Source organism: Camelus ferus, chromosome 3 (genome assembly GCF_009834535.1).
Source record: "Camelus ferus isolate YT-003-E chromosome 3, BCGSAC_Cfer_1.0, whole genome shotgun sequence".
NCBI lineage: Eukaryota > Metazoa > Chordata > Mammalia > Artiodactyla > Camelidae > Camelus > Camelus ferus.
Genome location: NC_045698.1, coordinates 87629022 through 87645945, shown reverse-complemented (window position 1 = coordinate 87645945; position 16924 = coordinate 87629022). Strand labels below are relative to the sequence as shown.

Below are 16924 nucleotides of genomic sequence, written 5' to 3'. Positions count from 1 at the left end.
GTTGTTAGAAGGAGATCATTACTGCCCTTTCCTTTTCTCTTTGTCTTCCTCTAAATCTTTACTTAGGCCAGCATGGCTGACTACGAAGAAACTGTAAAGAAAGCAAGAGAAGCATGGAGAATCTGGGCAGATGTAAGTATGGAGGCCAGGGCACGATTACCTCCTGTAATTACCATGAGACACAGAGACATCTGATGATTAGGCCAGTGCCCCTGTGCTGAAAAGTCTCCTTGGGGGCTCAGACCATCTCCTCTGCTGTAGTCCTAAATTGTCCCTTTTCCATATTTGGCCCTCAGTAACTGGGTAATTTTAAATGGAATAGAACTCTCTGCTAAGGTAACATAAACTCAGTCTATGAGCACTCTATTCTCCAACTGGAGTTACTTGAATTTATAATTAGAAAAGAGGAAGGAATATCTATGCTAAAAATACCCATCTGCGCCATCTCCCTCCCCCTGCCAGTGTTACTGGGGGGAGGAGGGGAGGGGATTTTAGTGGTATGTCGACATTCCTGGTTCAAAGGGCAGTGCAGGCAGCGGCAGCTCTTTCACAGGGCGAAGGCTCCAGTTCCTCCACAGTCGGATGAGGCTTTGAGGCAGATTCTGTCTTCTCTGTCTCTGTTTCCAACAAGGGTTATGAATGAAAGTGTAGGAACTGTTTCTGGAGTTGGGCTGGGCCATGCTGAGCTGGCACTGGAGGGCCAGGCTCTGGAGGAAGGGAGAATAAAGAACTGGCTTAGTCTGGATCTCCCAGTCTCCCCTTACCTCCCCCACCCTGAGTTTCAGATCTCCTACCAAAGATTCTAACTAAGCCTGAGGCTGTAGGAATACCCTGGATGGTTAACCCAGCTCTGCCCCTGGGTAGATTGATTCACTTTAGAGTGCTTTGTCTTGTAAAATGGGGAGACCGGATGTGCTTACCTCTCAGTTGACCTGAGGGTTAAATGAGTGCATTTAAAGTGCTTACAGGTGAATCAGGCAGGGGCAAACCTCAGTACCTGTGAGTTTGTTATGTAAAACCACACGCTGGCGGGTTTGGGACTGCTGACCCACAGTGTTTTCTCTGATTCGGTGATTGCTATGGGACTTGAGGAGGGGTAGACACTCCAGGAGAGCCCGGGGTTGGATGCAGAGTTATCTGCCAAGATGTTTCCCCCTGTGCAAAGCTGGAAGAACATCTTTACTTTCACTAATTCTGGCTGTAAGTTAGGTTCCATTATATACAATCAAAAATATTCTTGAACAAAGGAAATAATGATATAAGAAGTTATCTCTGGTGATAGCTCTGTCCTGGTACAGGTCCCTTTCTGAGTTCTTTTAGGCTATTAAGGAGGAGTTAGAAAGCTTCCCTGATGCTGCTGGGCCTTGATTGCCTTTAGCTCAAAATAACACCAAAGAACATGCGAAACTGGCACATTCTGAGGTGGCTTATTGTGAACCCCATCCACGAAAAGCGTTCTGTACTCTCCATCAGTCTTACAAGTTTCCCTTATTAATAACACCCTGCATTAGTGTGGTACCTGTTTCCGCCCCTCTGCATCCTCTGTGTGTCATCATTTTTCCTCTCCATTTCTGGTGAGGAAGAGCTAGGCTTTCTTTCCTCTCTTGATGGCAGGGAACTGCGAATGGGCCCTCTGTGGCTGAACAGAGGAATACCAGAACCCTGGTAGCTCTCTGACATAGGTATCTTTGTAATAGTTCCCCAAGGACTCATGGTTCCCTCCTCGTGGCTAGTATTTGATGCTTATTCCAGACCAAATTTCAGGGGGAATTGTGCAGGGATGAATGCAAGGTCTCTCGTTGCCCATCTCAGGGGGGTCTGAGGTTACTGATGCCCTGTCATGCTGGAACTGATCAAGCCCACATGGAGAATGTGGCTGTCTTCCCGGTGTCCTGCTCCCCCTTCATATCTTTTGCCTCATACCTAATCCTGGCTTTCTTATCTATGGCTCCTCCTACTAGTCATCTTGGAAGCTGGAGGAAAATAAAATGCCGGGTTGGAGTGGTGTGGGATGTTGAGTGGTGATTCTAATGTATAGTCAGAGCTAAGACTCAATCAATTACCAAGTCTTGAACATTTTGAATTATATTTATCTCTTGCTATTTTTGTGCTCCAGACAGCTACCATCTCTTGTCTGGCCTGATGGTTTTCCTGCCTGAGTCTTTTCTCCATCTGATCCATTTTCTATACCACATCTAGAGTGGTATTTTAAAATGCAGTCTGTGATTTTCTCTTCACTATATAAAACCTTTTAGTGATTTCCCCACTGCTCTTTGAATCCTTTACATGGTCCTTTGCATTGTGGCCCCTGCTTTCTTCTCTGCCTCTTTAAGCTTTATAGTTTTCCAAACTCACCGCATGCTCTTGACTTTTAGCCTTTGCATGTGTTTTACTCCCTGATCCTGTAATTTTCTTCTACTTTCTCTACCTTTTCAGCTGGCAAACACCAATCCTGCTTTAGGTCTTAGGTCTCAACTCTAAACTTCTTTAAAAAGCCTCCTTCCTCCTCACCTCCTTGCCCCCAGGTAATGCCAGATTAGCACTCGCAGGTGGTCCAGTTGTACAGTCTGGCTCCTCCATCACGGCGCTTACCACCCGAGATCATAGTCTCCTGTGTCGTGGCTCTGCCACCCCCACTGGACTGTCAGCTCCATGGGGCGTGAATTGTAGCTGCCTTGTTTCCTTTGTGTCCCTGGGATTAGCATGATATCTGATGCATAGAAAGTGTGCAGTAAGTGTTGGTAGAAAGACTAATAGAATAAATCTATTCGGGATGGGAGGTTAAAGGCCATGTGTGCTGTATTGGCCATTCTCAGTTGAAATTAACCAATTTGCTAAGCTTTTAAATGGATGGGCTAAATTCAACTGAAACATTATTAAACCCATTCCATGCATTAGAAAATGTATAAGATCTGCACTGCATCATTTAATGTTACAATTTTTATTGATCATAAAAATGGCAAATGTTGCAGACATAAAATGTGGGGAATGCAAGTCTGTTATAATTCCATTTCCCAGAAATTACAGCTGTTAATATCTGGTATATTCCTTTAATTTTAAGCAAAAGTTTGTTTACAGTATGCATTATTTTATTACTTTTTGTTGACCTGTTATATTTCTTAAACGTTTTTCCTTATAAATCTATCTTACTCTTTTTAGAGAGTGTCAGGTATTCCATTTTATGGCTATCCTGTAATTAACCAATCATAGACTGATGGACATTTAAATGGTTTCTCTTTTTCTCCGCTGGAAACAGCCCTACAGTAAATGCTGCTGAGCCTATACTTTTGCACACTTACATATATGCTCAATTTCCAGAAGTAGAACTGCCTATTCAAAGGGTAGGGGCATTTTAAATGTAAATAGAATGCTAAGCTACCCTCCAGAAAAGCCATCCTAAGACATTTGAGATGTATTTGAGAAGGAGAGCCAAGAAGAGCCCTGAGCCCCCAGTCAAGCTCTGGGAGCCCCTCTCTGTGAGGGGGTTGGGGGTGGGGGACAGGCTCCAGCCTCGGGAGTAGGAATGGTATTGTTAGTTGCTTTCTGAGAGAAAGGTGGAATTAAAGGAAGAGCTGCAAAGGCAAAAAGGGGTGATAGCATAGTTGGTGAAAGTATGTCTCCATTCTTTCATCACATCTCAAACTTAATATGGCCCAACCTGTACTCTCCACCTCCAAAAAAATCTGGACTCATCTTCCAAGTCATCTTCATCCCTGTGATTCTACTTCCATCTACCTAGCTATTCAAGCCAGAGATCTGGGAGTCATCCTTAATTCTTTCATTTCCCATACCTGTTCCTTAGTGAGTTCTGTCCTACCAACAAAATAGATCCTGAATCTACTTTTTGTCTCTCTTGCTTCAATCTTAAGGCCAAGTCACCATTATCTTTTGCCTCGGTTACTAGAATGTGTCCTTAGTTGGTCTTCCTGCTTCTACTCTTTTCTCCTCCAGTTTATTCTCCACACATTAGGCAGTGATCTTATAAAATAAGGTCAAGCAAGTCATCTTACTTTGCTTCTTAAAAACTATAAGATTTAGCATTGTACCTGGAATAAGATCCAGACTCTTTAAAGCTCCTCCTAGCTGTGGGCATGGTGTCCTTCCCAATCAGCTCCTCAAATATGACAAGCGTTTATTTTCCATGGATCTCTTAGACTGTTTTTGCCCCTGGTGTAGAATATTCCTATGGTTGAAGATAAAGTTAACATACCCAATTATTCTCCAAGCCTGCTATTCTCTCTGCCTCAGAACCATGTTTATTTCCTTGGTCTTTATAACCCTTGTGGCAATTTGTAATTCTTTGTTGTCCTTTTCCCCTCTTATTAGTGCCACGAATGCTGCTAGAGAATAATTACTAGCTTCACAAATGCCTCACTTATTTTAGCCCCAGTGTGTGGCAGTACTGTTGTTCTCAGAAAGTATTTGGTGAGTGAATGGTATGATTTGAATGGATTATGGAATACCAGCTTTATAAGTAAACAGTGTATTGTTTGGACATGAAATCAGTTTGACCCATATGAAAACATCACTGGCAATCATAAAGGCTTACAGGTATGTAAGGTATTCTGAGCTTTCTGGAATCACTCCAAAAAGTTGTGTTCAATCTGAATTTCTCTCTGTACTTGGCACAGTCCGTTGCTCACAAAAAAAAAGTATCATCTGAATATTTTCCAGGTCTGCCGTATGGATTTTAGGGCCTGCCACGTCACCCTGTTGTTGGGATCAAAGCAGGTGTCTTTGAAGTGCTTGTACTGTTCTTTTACAGCACATTTATCTAATACTGTGTTACACGTGCAGGTTTACACTTTGAATCAGACACTAAAATTCCATTCTTTTCTTAGATTCCTGCTCCAAAGCGAGGAGAAGTAGTGAGACAGATTGGTGATGCCTTGCGGGAGAAGATCCAAGTACTAGGAAGCTTGGTAAAGCATTTTGTACTTTATGTCCATAAAATCCTTTGAGTGGGGAATGAGGCTATCTTGTACTTCTGTGTATAAGATTGTGATTTTTAAGAAAAGTAATTTATATATTGCAAAAATCTTTAGAGGAAAGATTAAAAAGATGAACATAAAAAAGTGAAGACAATTCTTGGGTTTTAAAATTCTTTTAGAAAAATATGAACAGACTTTCTGAAGTATATTTATTACCTTCACAAAGCAGAAACAAATGTGTTGCTTTCCCCACCATAAATTTAATGTGTAAAGCATGAATTCTGTTGGAAAAAAAGCTGCTTGGTCTTTTGTGTTTTTAGGTGTCATTGGAGATGGGGAAGATCTTAGTGGAAGGTGTGGGAGAAGTTCAGGAGTACGTGGATATTTGTGATTATGCCGTGGGCTTATCACGGATGATCGGGGGACCCATCCTGCCGTCTGAAAGTAAGCAAGGAAGTCAGTTCAGCTAAGAGTTTTGTATTCTGATACAGAGAGCTCCAAAAATTTCTCTGATCCACACGGAGCTCCTATGAGGAGCAGAGGCCTCATGGATATCATTATGGTTTATGAGACTGTGGTGATAACAGCTTTGGTTGTGTGCTAATTAATGCACCAGTATCCCACAGCTATGTGGAATAATCAGCTACAAGTCCCCACTTGGTCTGATACCCCTTTGGACTGAAAATGAGGGTCCAGACTTAGTGCTTACTTAGCTGACAGGCATTAAAGTAACGTGCTTAAGAATGTTCCACGCTTTCCCTATCCTCAGGACCCGGCCACGTGCTCGTTGAACAGTGGAACCCTGTAGGCCTGGTCGGAGTCATCTCTGCGTTCAACTTCCCTGTGGCGGTGTACGGCTGGAACAACGCCATCGCCATGATCTGTGGGAATGCCTGCCTTTGGTAAGAACGGCTCACTGTCTTATCCAGCAGTTAGATGGTAAAGGTAGCCGTTTTCAGGTACTGCTCAAAATACTGTAAATGTATTCGAAGTGTTTTCTACTACTCTGCTCTTCCATATTAAGTCAACACCTGCTAGTTGTGAAATGTAGATTTTAAATTATTAGATATTTTGTTATTGGTAAAATTTATTTTTTTGACTTGTTTTTTAACACAGCCTTGTCCCCTATCCCTCCCAGTTGTTTTTACCGCAAGCTGGTTACTGTAATTCAGTTCTGACACTAACTGCCTGGTCTTAGCGTCAGGCTCCACCTGTTTAAGGGCTCAGTCCTTCACAAGACTGCCCCCACGTTAGATGCAAACTGCCAGTGTCCTCAGGTCTCCAGGACATCTGTAGTTCTGACCAGCAATCTGCAGATGAGGAAGTTCCTGTGAACCCCTGTTTCAGTAATCCATTAGCATTATGCACAGAACTCAAGAAAGCACAGTACTTAATGACTGCAGTTTCATTATGAAGGACACATAGAGCATGGTCTAGAAGGGTCTCAGACGCAGAGCTTCCTGCCCTCTGTGAGGTCAGCACACATCCCCTTCCCAACCAGGAAGCTCCACTGAGCTTTGGTGTCCACAGTTTTTATGGGGTTTTATTACATAGGCATGATTGATTAAATTATTATATATGTGATTGAACTCAGTCTCCATCCCTTCTCCCCTCCTATCTCCATGGTTGATCTTTCTAGTGACCAGTCCTCATCCTGACCCACTAGTGACCTCCTTAGCATAACAAAAACCCTTCTGTCAGGAAATTTGAGGGGTTTTCATGTTATGTGCCAGAAACTGGGAGCGACGATTCAGATAACATTCTTTATTATAATACACTTCACAAACAGGAAACTAAGTGAACAAGTAAGAGGAAAAGAAGAACTTGTGATACAAGTCACAACCTTCTTTTTAAAATTTGATTCTTTTTTTTTAAGTTCAATAAAAATTTGATAGTGAATTCCCAAGTGATTCTGAGGCACTTGGCCAATGTTCCCATTGATATATTAAATGTTACATCTCTGTAAAATATATGATAGTAAAAGTTAGCTGGGAAGATGTCAGTGTTTTACAGATGACAAAACAGTTGTTTGCTTTTAGCTTTCGTGTTCGGTAAGGGAACGTAGATTAGGAAAACCAGGAGAGTTGTCTGCCCATTTTGCGTCTGTCACACTAATATGTACTGGTCTCAAGGCTGTACTCAGTTGAAGGTACTCAAAAAGCAAGGCATAGTTGGGAGGGTTAATGATTTGGCACCATGTTTCCAAAGGCTAGTTGTACAATTTTCCTCAGCCCTCTGAGCCTTCCCCTGAAAGTTTGTGTTGATTGATTTCTGTTTCACTCAGTTCCCATCAGTGGCAGACGTTAATGTAACAGCTCCTGTGATTGGTGCAGCAAGCAGGTTCGAAATTGTTTGATGCCATTTTTATATTTGAAAGTTTTACAGCCCCGTGGGTCCCAGAGACACCAAGCTGAAGGATAGATTTCTACTTAAGTAACTAGGCTCAGTTGCTTAATTTGAAGGAACTTGTTCTCACAAAGTTTTTTGCTTCTGCTTGAAGATAAAAGGTATTGATGATTTCCGCCAAATTAAGCTGCCTTTTTTTTTTTTTTTTTTTGACCCTTACAAGGAAAGGAGCTCCAACAACTTCCCTCATTAGTGTAGCCGTTACAAAGTAAGTATATGTGGCTTTTTTTTTTTTTTTTTTTTTTTTTTTTGTGGGTAGGGAAGAATCTGAAAAGGGTGACTGATAGGCACTGGATTTTTAATCTGACGCAGAAGTGTCATTTTTATTTTAGCATGGGTTTTTGACAAACTTTTGGTTGTAACAACATTTTTGTATCATTATGCAGTTTATAGAACTTTTTCAGAACCATATCATTTAAGTCTTGGGAAATATGCTAGATATTGATACAAATGTTGAACCTGAACTCTTAAAACATTTTTTGTCACTTGGAAAATAAAAACAAATCCAGTAGACAGGAAATAGTTTTACAATTTAGGGGCTATATGCTATAACTATTGAGTATGTTAGTGGTTCTGCTCATCTGATACATTTATTACTTTTGTTTAATAGCCAGCAAAACAGAGAGAAATTGTTTTATACTGTTCCACTAATTCTTCTAACACTCTGAAATGCACTTCATCTTTTGGTTAAAAAATTATTGTTTATTCATATTTGGGAACTTGACAACTCTTTAGGTCATAAAATCAGTGTTATTAATTTATCATTCCAGAATTTAGACAATGTTTAGAAGAGGGTGCCTTTCCATGTAGGGTGATGAGGGGCCCTGATATTCCATTGGTTGCGTGAGCTGCATTCTCTGATTTAACAGTCATTAGTAGAGAGCTTGTGATGGAGTCCATATGTAAGAAGCTCCTTAATGTTGGGAGATCATTTAGGAATACTGACTGACGAATTGAAATTCGGCTGAAGAAGAGAGTAATATATGTTAGTAGTTAATTGAAAGGATACGTGACGTTGAGAAAACAATATCCTTCAAGGCAGAGGTGTTCAAATTAAATATTAAGTAGATCTCTGATAAACAAAACACATGAAAATGATAAGATTCCACAGGCGGTTTTTAAAAATAAGCCTTTCAAAGAACTGTGGATGTAGTGAACTGACTTGCCAATTGCTTTTCAATAACTGGTTCAGTTATTGTTACTTTTGATTCTGTTTCAAATGTTCTAAAGTTTGAGCTTTTAAATATTTATTTGCTTTAAACCTTTGAAGGGCCTGAGGCATTCATATAGGAACATGGCTGAATCTTTAGGTAATTTAGAATATTATCTGGTACTGTAATGAAAGATAGTAAGTAAAATAACGCTAAATTGTGCCAGAATTAACCAAGAGTGCTTCAGTGTCCACTGGGAGTTCTTAAATTCAACTAAAATTCAGACGCATAAGATGAGCACGTTTCATACCTCTGTCATTTGTTTTGCACGTCATTTTCTTCTTCTTAAGATTTTTTGGGGGAAGGAAAAAAAAGGTTCTCCTTTTTAGTGTTGGAAAACCTCATCTCTTATTTTGAGGTGAAATCCAGGCCTGCCTATTTGAGGGATGAGAGAGAAAGTTGAGAAACAAAAGTCAGGTGGTTGGAATTTATTGCTGTTTTCAAAAAGTGATAAGAAATTAAATAGCTCCCTTCCTTGATTGCTATTTCTTTCCTAGGATAATAGCCAAGGTTCTGGAGGACAACGAGCTGCCTGGTGCGATTTGTTCCTTGACTTGTGGTGGAGCAGATATCGGGTAGGTCAGGGACCTGGGTTGATCAACTACAATCATCTTTACTAGAATTTCAAAACCCCATATAGCTAAGGAGGTGAGAACAGTTTTTGTAATTGTTATTTTGTGGATCTCATTAGGCTTAATTGGTGTGTAGCCTCTGTTGGAGCATGAGTAAGAACTGTCTTTTTCATTGCCCAGAACTACTATCATAATGTGTTTATATCCTAAAATGACAACCTGCTATGCCTGTGGGCAGTCCCTGGCTTCCTGATGCTTGATTTATAAATGTGCTCACTTACAAAGCAAAGCTGTGGAATTGTGCTCTGGTGGCTCACTCTCCACCAAGAACCTAGCCTATTCTCTGGGTTCTTCAACTGACCAAAAAAGAGAACCCTGGAAACACAGCTTCTAAGTTATATTTGTTTTTTAAAAATTGCCATGTAATTCACATACCATAAAGTTCTCTCTTAAAAAATGTATAATTAAACAGCAGAAATTGACGCAATATTGTAAACAGACTGTATTTCAATAATAAAATTTTTTTAAATTCTCAAAATTAAAAAAAAAGTACAATTCAGTGGTTTTTAAAATAGTCACAGTGTTGTGCAACTATCATCATTACCTTATCCCAAAACATTGTCATTACCTCCAAAAGGAACCTTGTACCTCTTAGCAGTCCCTCCCCCTCCCCCCACTTCTGGCAACCAGGAATCCCCTTTGTATCTTTATGGATTTTCCTATTCAGGATATTTCAATATAAATGGAATCATATAACATGTGACCCTTGTGTCTAGCTTCTTTCATTTTGCAAAATGTCACAACCTTTTTTAAGCTGGAACGGACTGTAATTTCTCTGAACTGTGGTGAAAGCTGGTTCTGCCAGCCTGGACTTTGATTGGGTGACATTTCATAGGATTCAGGTCTTAGAACTCTTACTGGTGTGGTTAAAGTGTTAAGTCTCTCTCCAGCACTTGTACCATACTATTGTACTTACTGGGCAATCTCAAAAAGGAGTAATAAATGGCTCCTTTTTGTTCTTTGTTTTTTTTTTTTTTTTAGATAAATGAGAAAATAGAAAATATAGCTCCCACATAAAGAGTGCATAGTGAAGTATTATCTGAATGTCATTTAAAACACGGTCTAATCCTTGACCCACTCTGCTCTTGTACTTCGGGCATCCAGTCCTTCGTGTTGGCCTTGGAATAGCTCAGGTAATAGCAGTGTGTGCAGGAGTGCTGTACACAGCAGCCACCTTGAGCGTCAGTGCTCATGTGTGCTGGGATGACTTGGGGAGGACTACCTGCGTAGTCTCACCCCGCATTTCCAGCCCTCCATTACTCTAATGCTGTGGCTGCCTTGCTTGGCCCACCCCAAGCCCTTTGAAGCACTGGACTGTGAGCAAGGAGGCTCAGATCAGTAGTGTCTGGTCTCCATTCCTTAGAAACAACTGGAAATCCTAGCACAGCTTTTGTAAGTCAGCTTCCGTGAAGGTTACTTAGGATATTTCCCTACAGTCTTTAACTTTAGGAATTAGTTTTAAGAGTCTGCAAAGTAACTGGGATGCTCATCAAGGAATTGCTGAAGTCATACTGACCAGTGACCTATCAGTACAGAAAGGAACGTCTTCCTTAACAGCATCCTTGAGGTGATTGCTGTTTATGGAGAGCTTGCAGAACGGGTTAGCTTGTTCCACTGTATGGTTCTTGTGAAAATCTAATTCGTTTTCATGAAGACCTTCCCTTGGGACGGATCCTTGTGTCCTTGACTGACCGCCTTTCCCTGACAAGGGCCATGTCATAGTTTTCTGGCTGGTACCGTCAGGTGCTGACATTGCTGGGTCTCTCTGCTTGGGTGACCGTGTCTGTTCCTCTGCAGCACAGCAATGGCCAAAGATGAGCGGGTGAACCTGCTGTCCTTCACCGGGAGCACCCAGGTGGGAAAACAGGTGGCCCTTATGGTGCAGGAGAGGTTTGGTAAGTGTTGGCTTTCTAATGAGGATTTTAATTCCCTCAGACATGCATGTGAAACCTAGAGATTGGGTTTTTTCATGGAGACACCAGCCATGTTTATTTCGGTGTCCAAGTAAAAGGAAGGGTACAGTTATGAGTGGGTTACTATTAGGGAGATAGCAAATTTAATAGCGTAATTTGGAAAAGGATGTCATTTTTTCCTCTAAATGACCATAGTAGAATCATACCAAAAATATTTATCAGTTTCTCTCAGACCTGCTTGACAAATAAAAAAAAAGAAAACTTGCAGTTTTAATAGGACCAGTGAGTGCAGTACCTAGAGTGAATGTGGCATAAAAGACTTACACCTGTTCTTTGATTTATATTTTCATGCATGTATGACTGAAAAGGGTTGTAAGATGTAACTTTGTATGCTGCACTATGGCTCATGAAATAGGTTTTCTAAGATAATGTTGACTGTCATTTTTTGGCTATTTTGCTGAATTTAGACTCTAGCCTAGCAGAAGATGAGACTTGAATAGTTAATCTGTCAGCTACTTTGCTACATGGGCACTGCCTTTAAAGAAGACATTAACGGACTATTAGAGCTAATAAACCAGGTCGGCAGGGTTGCAGGATACAAATCAGTGTGCAAAGATCACTTGTATTTCTGTAGATTAACAATGAACAATCTAAAAGTGAAATTCAGAAAACCTTTTTGTTTACAGCAGCATCAAAAATTAAATTCTTAGAAATAAATTTAAGAAAAGAAGTTCAAGTCTTTCATGCAGAGTACAACAAAACATCATTGAAAGAAATTCTAAAAGACCTAAATAAGTGTAAAGACCTTCCATTTTCGCTTTTTGGAAACAATTTAATAGTATTACTGCCCAAGATCAGAACTGCCCAAGTGATCTGCAGATTGAATGCAATCCCTTTTAAATTTTGCTTGGCTTCTTTATAGAAATGATAAGCTGATCCTAAAATTCATAAGACGTGCAAAGGGCCCCAAATAGCCGAAACAATCTTGAAAAAGAAGAATAAAGTGAGACAACTCACACTTCCCAATTTCAGAACTTACTACAAAGCTATAATTATCCAAACTATGTGTACTGGCACAAAGATGGAAGAATCAGTGCTCTAGAATTGAGAGTCCAGAAATGTACCCTTATGCTTATGGTCAAGGGTGCCAAGACATGTCACTGGGGAAAAGCGGTCTTCAACAGATAGTGCTGGGACAACTAGATATCCAAATACAGGTGTATCAAGTTGGACCCCTCCCTACCGTATACACAAAAATTAGCTCAAAGTGTATCAAAGACCTAAATATAAGAGCTAGAATTATAAAACAGAACTCTTAGAAGACAATATAGGAATAGGTCTTCATGACCTTAGATTAGACAGTGGTTTCTTAGATATGACACCTAAAGCAGAAGCAACAGAAGAATAGATAAGTTAAACGTTATCAGAATTAAAAGCTTTATTTCAAAGGACACCACCAAAATGAAGAACCACCTACAGTATGGGAGAAAATATTTGGAAATCCGTTTCTGATAAGGGTTTTGTATCTAGAATACATAAAGAACTCTTAAAATTCAGTAATATTAAAGGCAATCCAATTAAAAAATGGTCAAAGATAAAACAAATGGCTATTAAGTATGTGCAGTGGTGCTCAAGATCATTAATCCTGCTTCTCCCACTAGCAGATAAATAATCTTCCTTCCTTGCCCTTCTTATTCAAAGCTGTGGTTTGTTGTTCTCTCATAAAGAGTACCATTAGTAGGATTATAATTTTAAAATGATGTACCTGTCTGTCTTAAGTTCTAGGTGCTTTTCCTGGAGAGGGTTAGTGGTTTTGAATGTGGTTAGGGAGCACATAGAGAATTGGGAGGATATAGAAGGTGTAGGTCCTGTCTCTTCTGCTACATATTATTTGAAGCCAAGCAGGAGGAGTTGGTGTTATGTGTAGATACTTCTATTTCTTTCTTTTTCTTAGCACTGAGGCACAGTGCTCAGCCAACAAGCTGTCATTAAATCGACTGTTAGAGCTGAGACTAGAGCTGACGCAGCCCTCAGTGCCTTTGGGCAATGACAGCCACGTCTCCCCTTATAATTTAATACCCACTTGATGCTTAACTGTTTCAGAGTGGTGGAGGGGAGAACATATTCTCCTGCTGTCACATATGTTCCTGATACCACAAATAAATAAAAGCTACTTACATAGAAGCTGATTTTAAAGTGCAGTTCAGGCAAGATAAATTTATACTTAAAAGATCAGTAGTAAACACAGCTCTAAATTGAGGCAAATGAATCTCAAACCTTTATGCTAGGGAGTATTAGAATGGCACTCCGCCTGCTGTGTACCTTTCCTGGAATGTAAGTTGGCAGTGTGTATCAGGAGCTCTGATAGTCACGCCTTTTGGCCCCAATCTAAGTAGACAATCAAGAGGTAGCTAATCAAAAACCAATATATTCAACACTAGAGAAGTAGCTAAATAAAAGTTTGCACATCACTGATTTGGAATACTATGCACTGATTTAAGAAAAAAGGTCTTAATAACTTAGGGAAAAGGTAGAAGTTATTAATCAGAAAACAAAGCAAAATTAATTAGTATGATCTCAACTAAATATAAATCTATAGGAAATAGATTGGAAGGCACTATACCAATATACAAGGAGAGATTTCAGGGTCGCCTGTGGGCTGTAGCTTTTTGCCTGCTTGATTGTTTTTGCTTTTCTTGTGAAAAATAATTTTCTACAATAAACATTAATTTTTAAACTTTTTTTGTGGTAAATATATGTATAACATAAAACTTAATATTTTGTTTTATGTAGATTATAAGCATCTCATTTTTAACTGCAGTTCTATGGCATTGTGTAGGTTTACACTGACATTGTTGTGAAACGATCACCACCATTCATTTCCAGAACTTTTTTATCTTCTCAACTCTCTACCCTTTAAAAACTAACTCCCTATTTCTTCCTTCTCCTAGCCCTTGGCAACCAGCATTTTACTTTCTGTCTCTCTGCATTTGACTATTCTAAGAACCTCATAAAGTAGAACCATACAGTAGTTGTCTTTTTGTGACTGGCTTATTTCACTTAGGAAAATGTCTTCAAGCTTCACCCATGTTGTAGCATGTGTTAAACTTCCTTCCTTTTCAAGGCTGAAAAATATTCCATAGTGTGGATATACCACTATTTGTTAACCCATGCATTTGTTAATAAGACACTTGGAGTGCTTCTACCTTTTAGCTGTTGTGAATAATGCTGCTACAAATACTGACGTTCGAGTCCCTGCTTTCACTTCTTTTGGCTTAAGTACCCAGGGGTGGAATTGCTAGATCTTATGTTATTCTGTGTTTAATTTCTTGGGAAATTGTCGCACAGCTTTCCACAGTGACTACACTCTTTTACACTAAGTGTTTCAAGTTTAGGGGGATATAATTTCAAACTGAGAGAAATTTTAAGACTAACAGGAGGAATTCCCGTATACCCTTTAAAGAGATTCACCAATTGCTTACATTTTGCCCCATTTTAAAAATCATTTTTTCTCTCTCAAGCAACATACACACGTATATATACATATTTATTGTGAGAGCATAATATTTTTGAACCTTTTGAGAAAGTTGAAGACATTGTGTTTCTTTACCACTAAATATGTTGGTGTATTTCCTAAGAACGAGGATATTCTGTCATATAACCATGATGCAATTACTAAAATCAGGAAACTGGACATGAATGTAATGCTCATACTATGTTTTTTGTCTTGAAAAAATTTTTTTATTGAGGTACATTTGACTTATGCTCATGCTATGTTTTAAATCAGAGAGTAAAAGCAATTGGGATGAGCTGATTTGAGGCCATCTAGCTGTGTGCATTAAACACTGAAATAGGCATTCATTTGGGCTTATTATGTTTTTAAAGGGAGAAGTTTGTTAGAACTTGGAGGAAACAATGCCATCATAGGTAAGGCCGCCCTTTCTTTTTTGTTTGTTTTCTGTTCGGAATCTCTTTAGTAGCCATTCTGAATATTTAGAACTTGTGTAAGAACTCATCCCTTTGATGTTGTCTTTGAGATCTCATTCCTGTGGAACAGGACACAGTGGTTTGAAGCAGAGACAACTTGGAGGGAAAGGTGGTCATGTTTGGAAACTGTTACCTGGGGCTTAAAACTTGTGTATGAGACTTTCTAGTGTGGCATTGTTTCTTGTTTTTCCTTCTCCTATTTTTTGAAAACTGGCCACGTGTTTAGAATAAATAACTCTTACACGACCTGCTATTTCCAAAAATATTAGTTTGTCTTTAGTAGAGTATTGAGTACTTTTATATTGGAAAACAACACTTCCTTAAGGCATTTTATCATCTACCTATAGTCTTGGAGATTATTTCATTCTCTTTTTCAGTTGTTTGGCACAAAAGGAAATAGTCTACCAGCAAAGCTTCTGGATAATATAGTGAACACCAGTTGGTTGAGACTTCATATAATTGTGGATTTTGTAGTAAAAAAGAAAAACTTGGTGGGGGGAGGGTGTAGCTCAAGTGGTAGAGCTCATGCTTAGCATACACAAGATCCTGGGTTTAATCCCCAGTACTTCCTCTAAAAATAAATAAGTAAAACTAACTACCCCCCCAAATAAAATAAATTAATTAAATTTAAAATTTTTTTTAAATTAAAAAAAAGGGAAAAACTTGTTAGTTGTATATTGCCATCAGTATCACCAGAAATTTTAAAGAGTGCACAATGAAGGGTTTGTTTTGGATGAACTTCTAATCTTGTGGAAGAGAGAGTTGATTTAGAAAATACACTTCATATTTACTGATCAGTGGGTAATTGCCAGGTACTGTGCTCAGCTGTTTCATATGCAGTGTATCCCCACAAAAATCCTATGAAGCAGATACCATTAATAATCTCATTTAAAGGTTACACTCTGAAGTTTAAAATGATATGGACCTGAAGTGACAGGCTAGCAAGTGACAGAGCCGGCATTTGCATCCTGGTCATCAGACCGCAGAGCACAGCTCTTTCCCTGACTCCTTACTGCCATCCATTAATACCCCCAGATATTATCCCATTTTACGGATAAGAAAACTTGAGGCTTAAAAAGGTAAAATAACACAACTAAAAAGTGGTGGGGATGGATAAGAACCCTAGTCTGTTGTACAAACCACCTTCTTAACCATCATACTGGTCTGAGAATGCTGTTAGATTAAACAGGGGAAAATGGAAGATGTAAGAGGGAACTGGGACTGTACGCTTCTGGAAGGGATAGGAAGCGTTAGAAATCATACAGTGGATCAGTGGAAAGGTTAACCTTGTAAACACTGTGCTAGTTTTTTCTTCAGTGGGCAGAAGAGGAGAAAGAAGGAATAGACCAAAGTAGAGAGGAATCTGAAAGCGATGTTTGCATTGATCTCTTCATAATTGCAGAGGAAGCAGAAAAGGGCCTTGTGTGTGATCACTTTGAGATTTTCCACAAAGTAGAGGGTGAGGTCATCTGGTGCAGTAGTAGAGAGCTTGAAGGGTTTCAGAGATTGGAAGAAGCTTCTGGAGAGGGGGCAGCAGGAGGCATTGAAGGGAATGGATTATGCAGGTGAGGGTGTTGATGTTGTTAGAGAGCTTGGTTTGACGGCAGTGATAAATCAGAAGGGTCCCATTGCTCTCTGTGGGCCCCAGGAAGCTGCCATCTAAATGGGCCATGGGGTTGAGGTGGAAAGCAAGTGAAACTGCCAGAGACATGGTGGTCTTTGAGAAGAGACCACAGGAGGGTGCAGCAGAAGCTTAGTGAGTATCAGACACTTGGAGACAGGAAAGAAGAGGAGGCCAGAGGAGGGAGAGCTCATTGCTCTGTTCTCATCATTTCCCCTGGGAG

General features: G+C 39.7%; 1 protein-coding gene across 1 annotated transcript in view; it reads left to right on the top strand.

Annotated features, from left to right (window-relative positions):
• Positions 1-16924, top strand: part of ALDH7A1 (aldehyde dehydrogenase 7 family member A1) — a 33527-nt gene that overhangs the window by 2200 nt on the left and 14403 nt on the right. Inside the window, exons 3-10 of the mRNA XM_006191451.3 lie at positions 67-132; positions 4842-4922; positions 5252-5375; positions 5701-5833; positions 7501-7545; positions 9046-9123; positions 10978-11075; positions 14979-15020. Coding sequence (XP_006191513.2) covers positions 67-132; positions 4842-4922; positions 5252-5375; positions 5701-5833; positions 7501-7545; positions 9046-9123; positions 10978-11075; positions 14979-15020 — 667 coding nt within the window. The remainder of the gene's footprint in view (positions 1-66; positions 133-4841; positions 4923-5251; positions 5376-5700; positions 5834-7500; positions 7546-9045; positions 9124-10977; positions 11076-14978; positions 15021-16924) is intronic.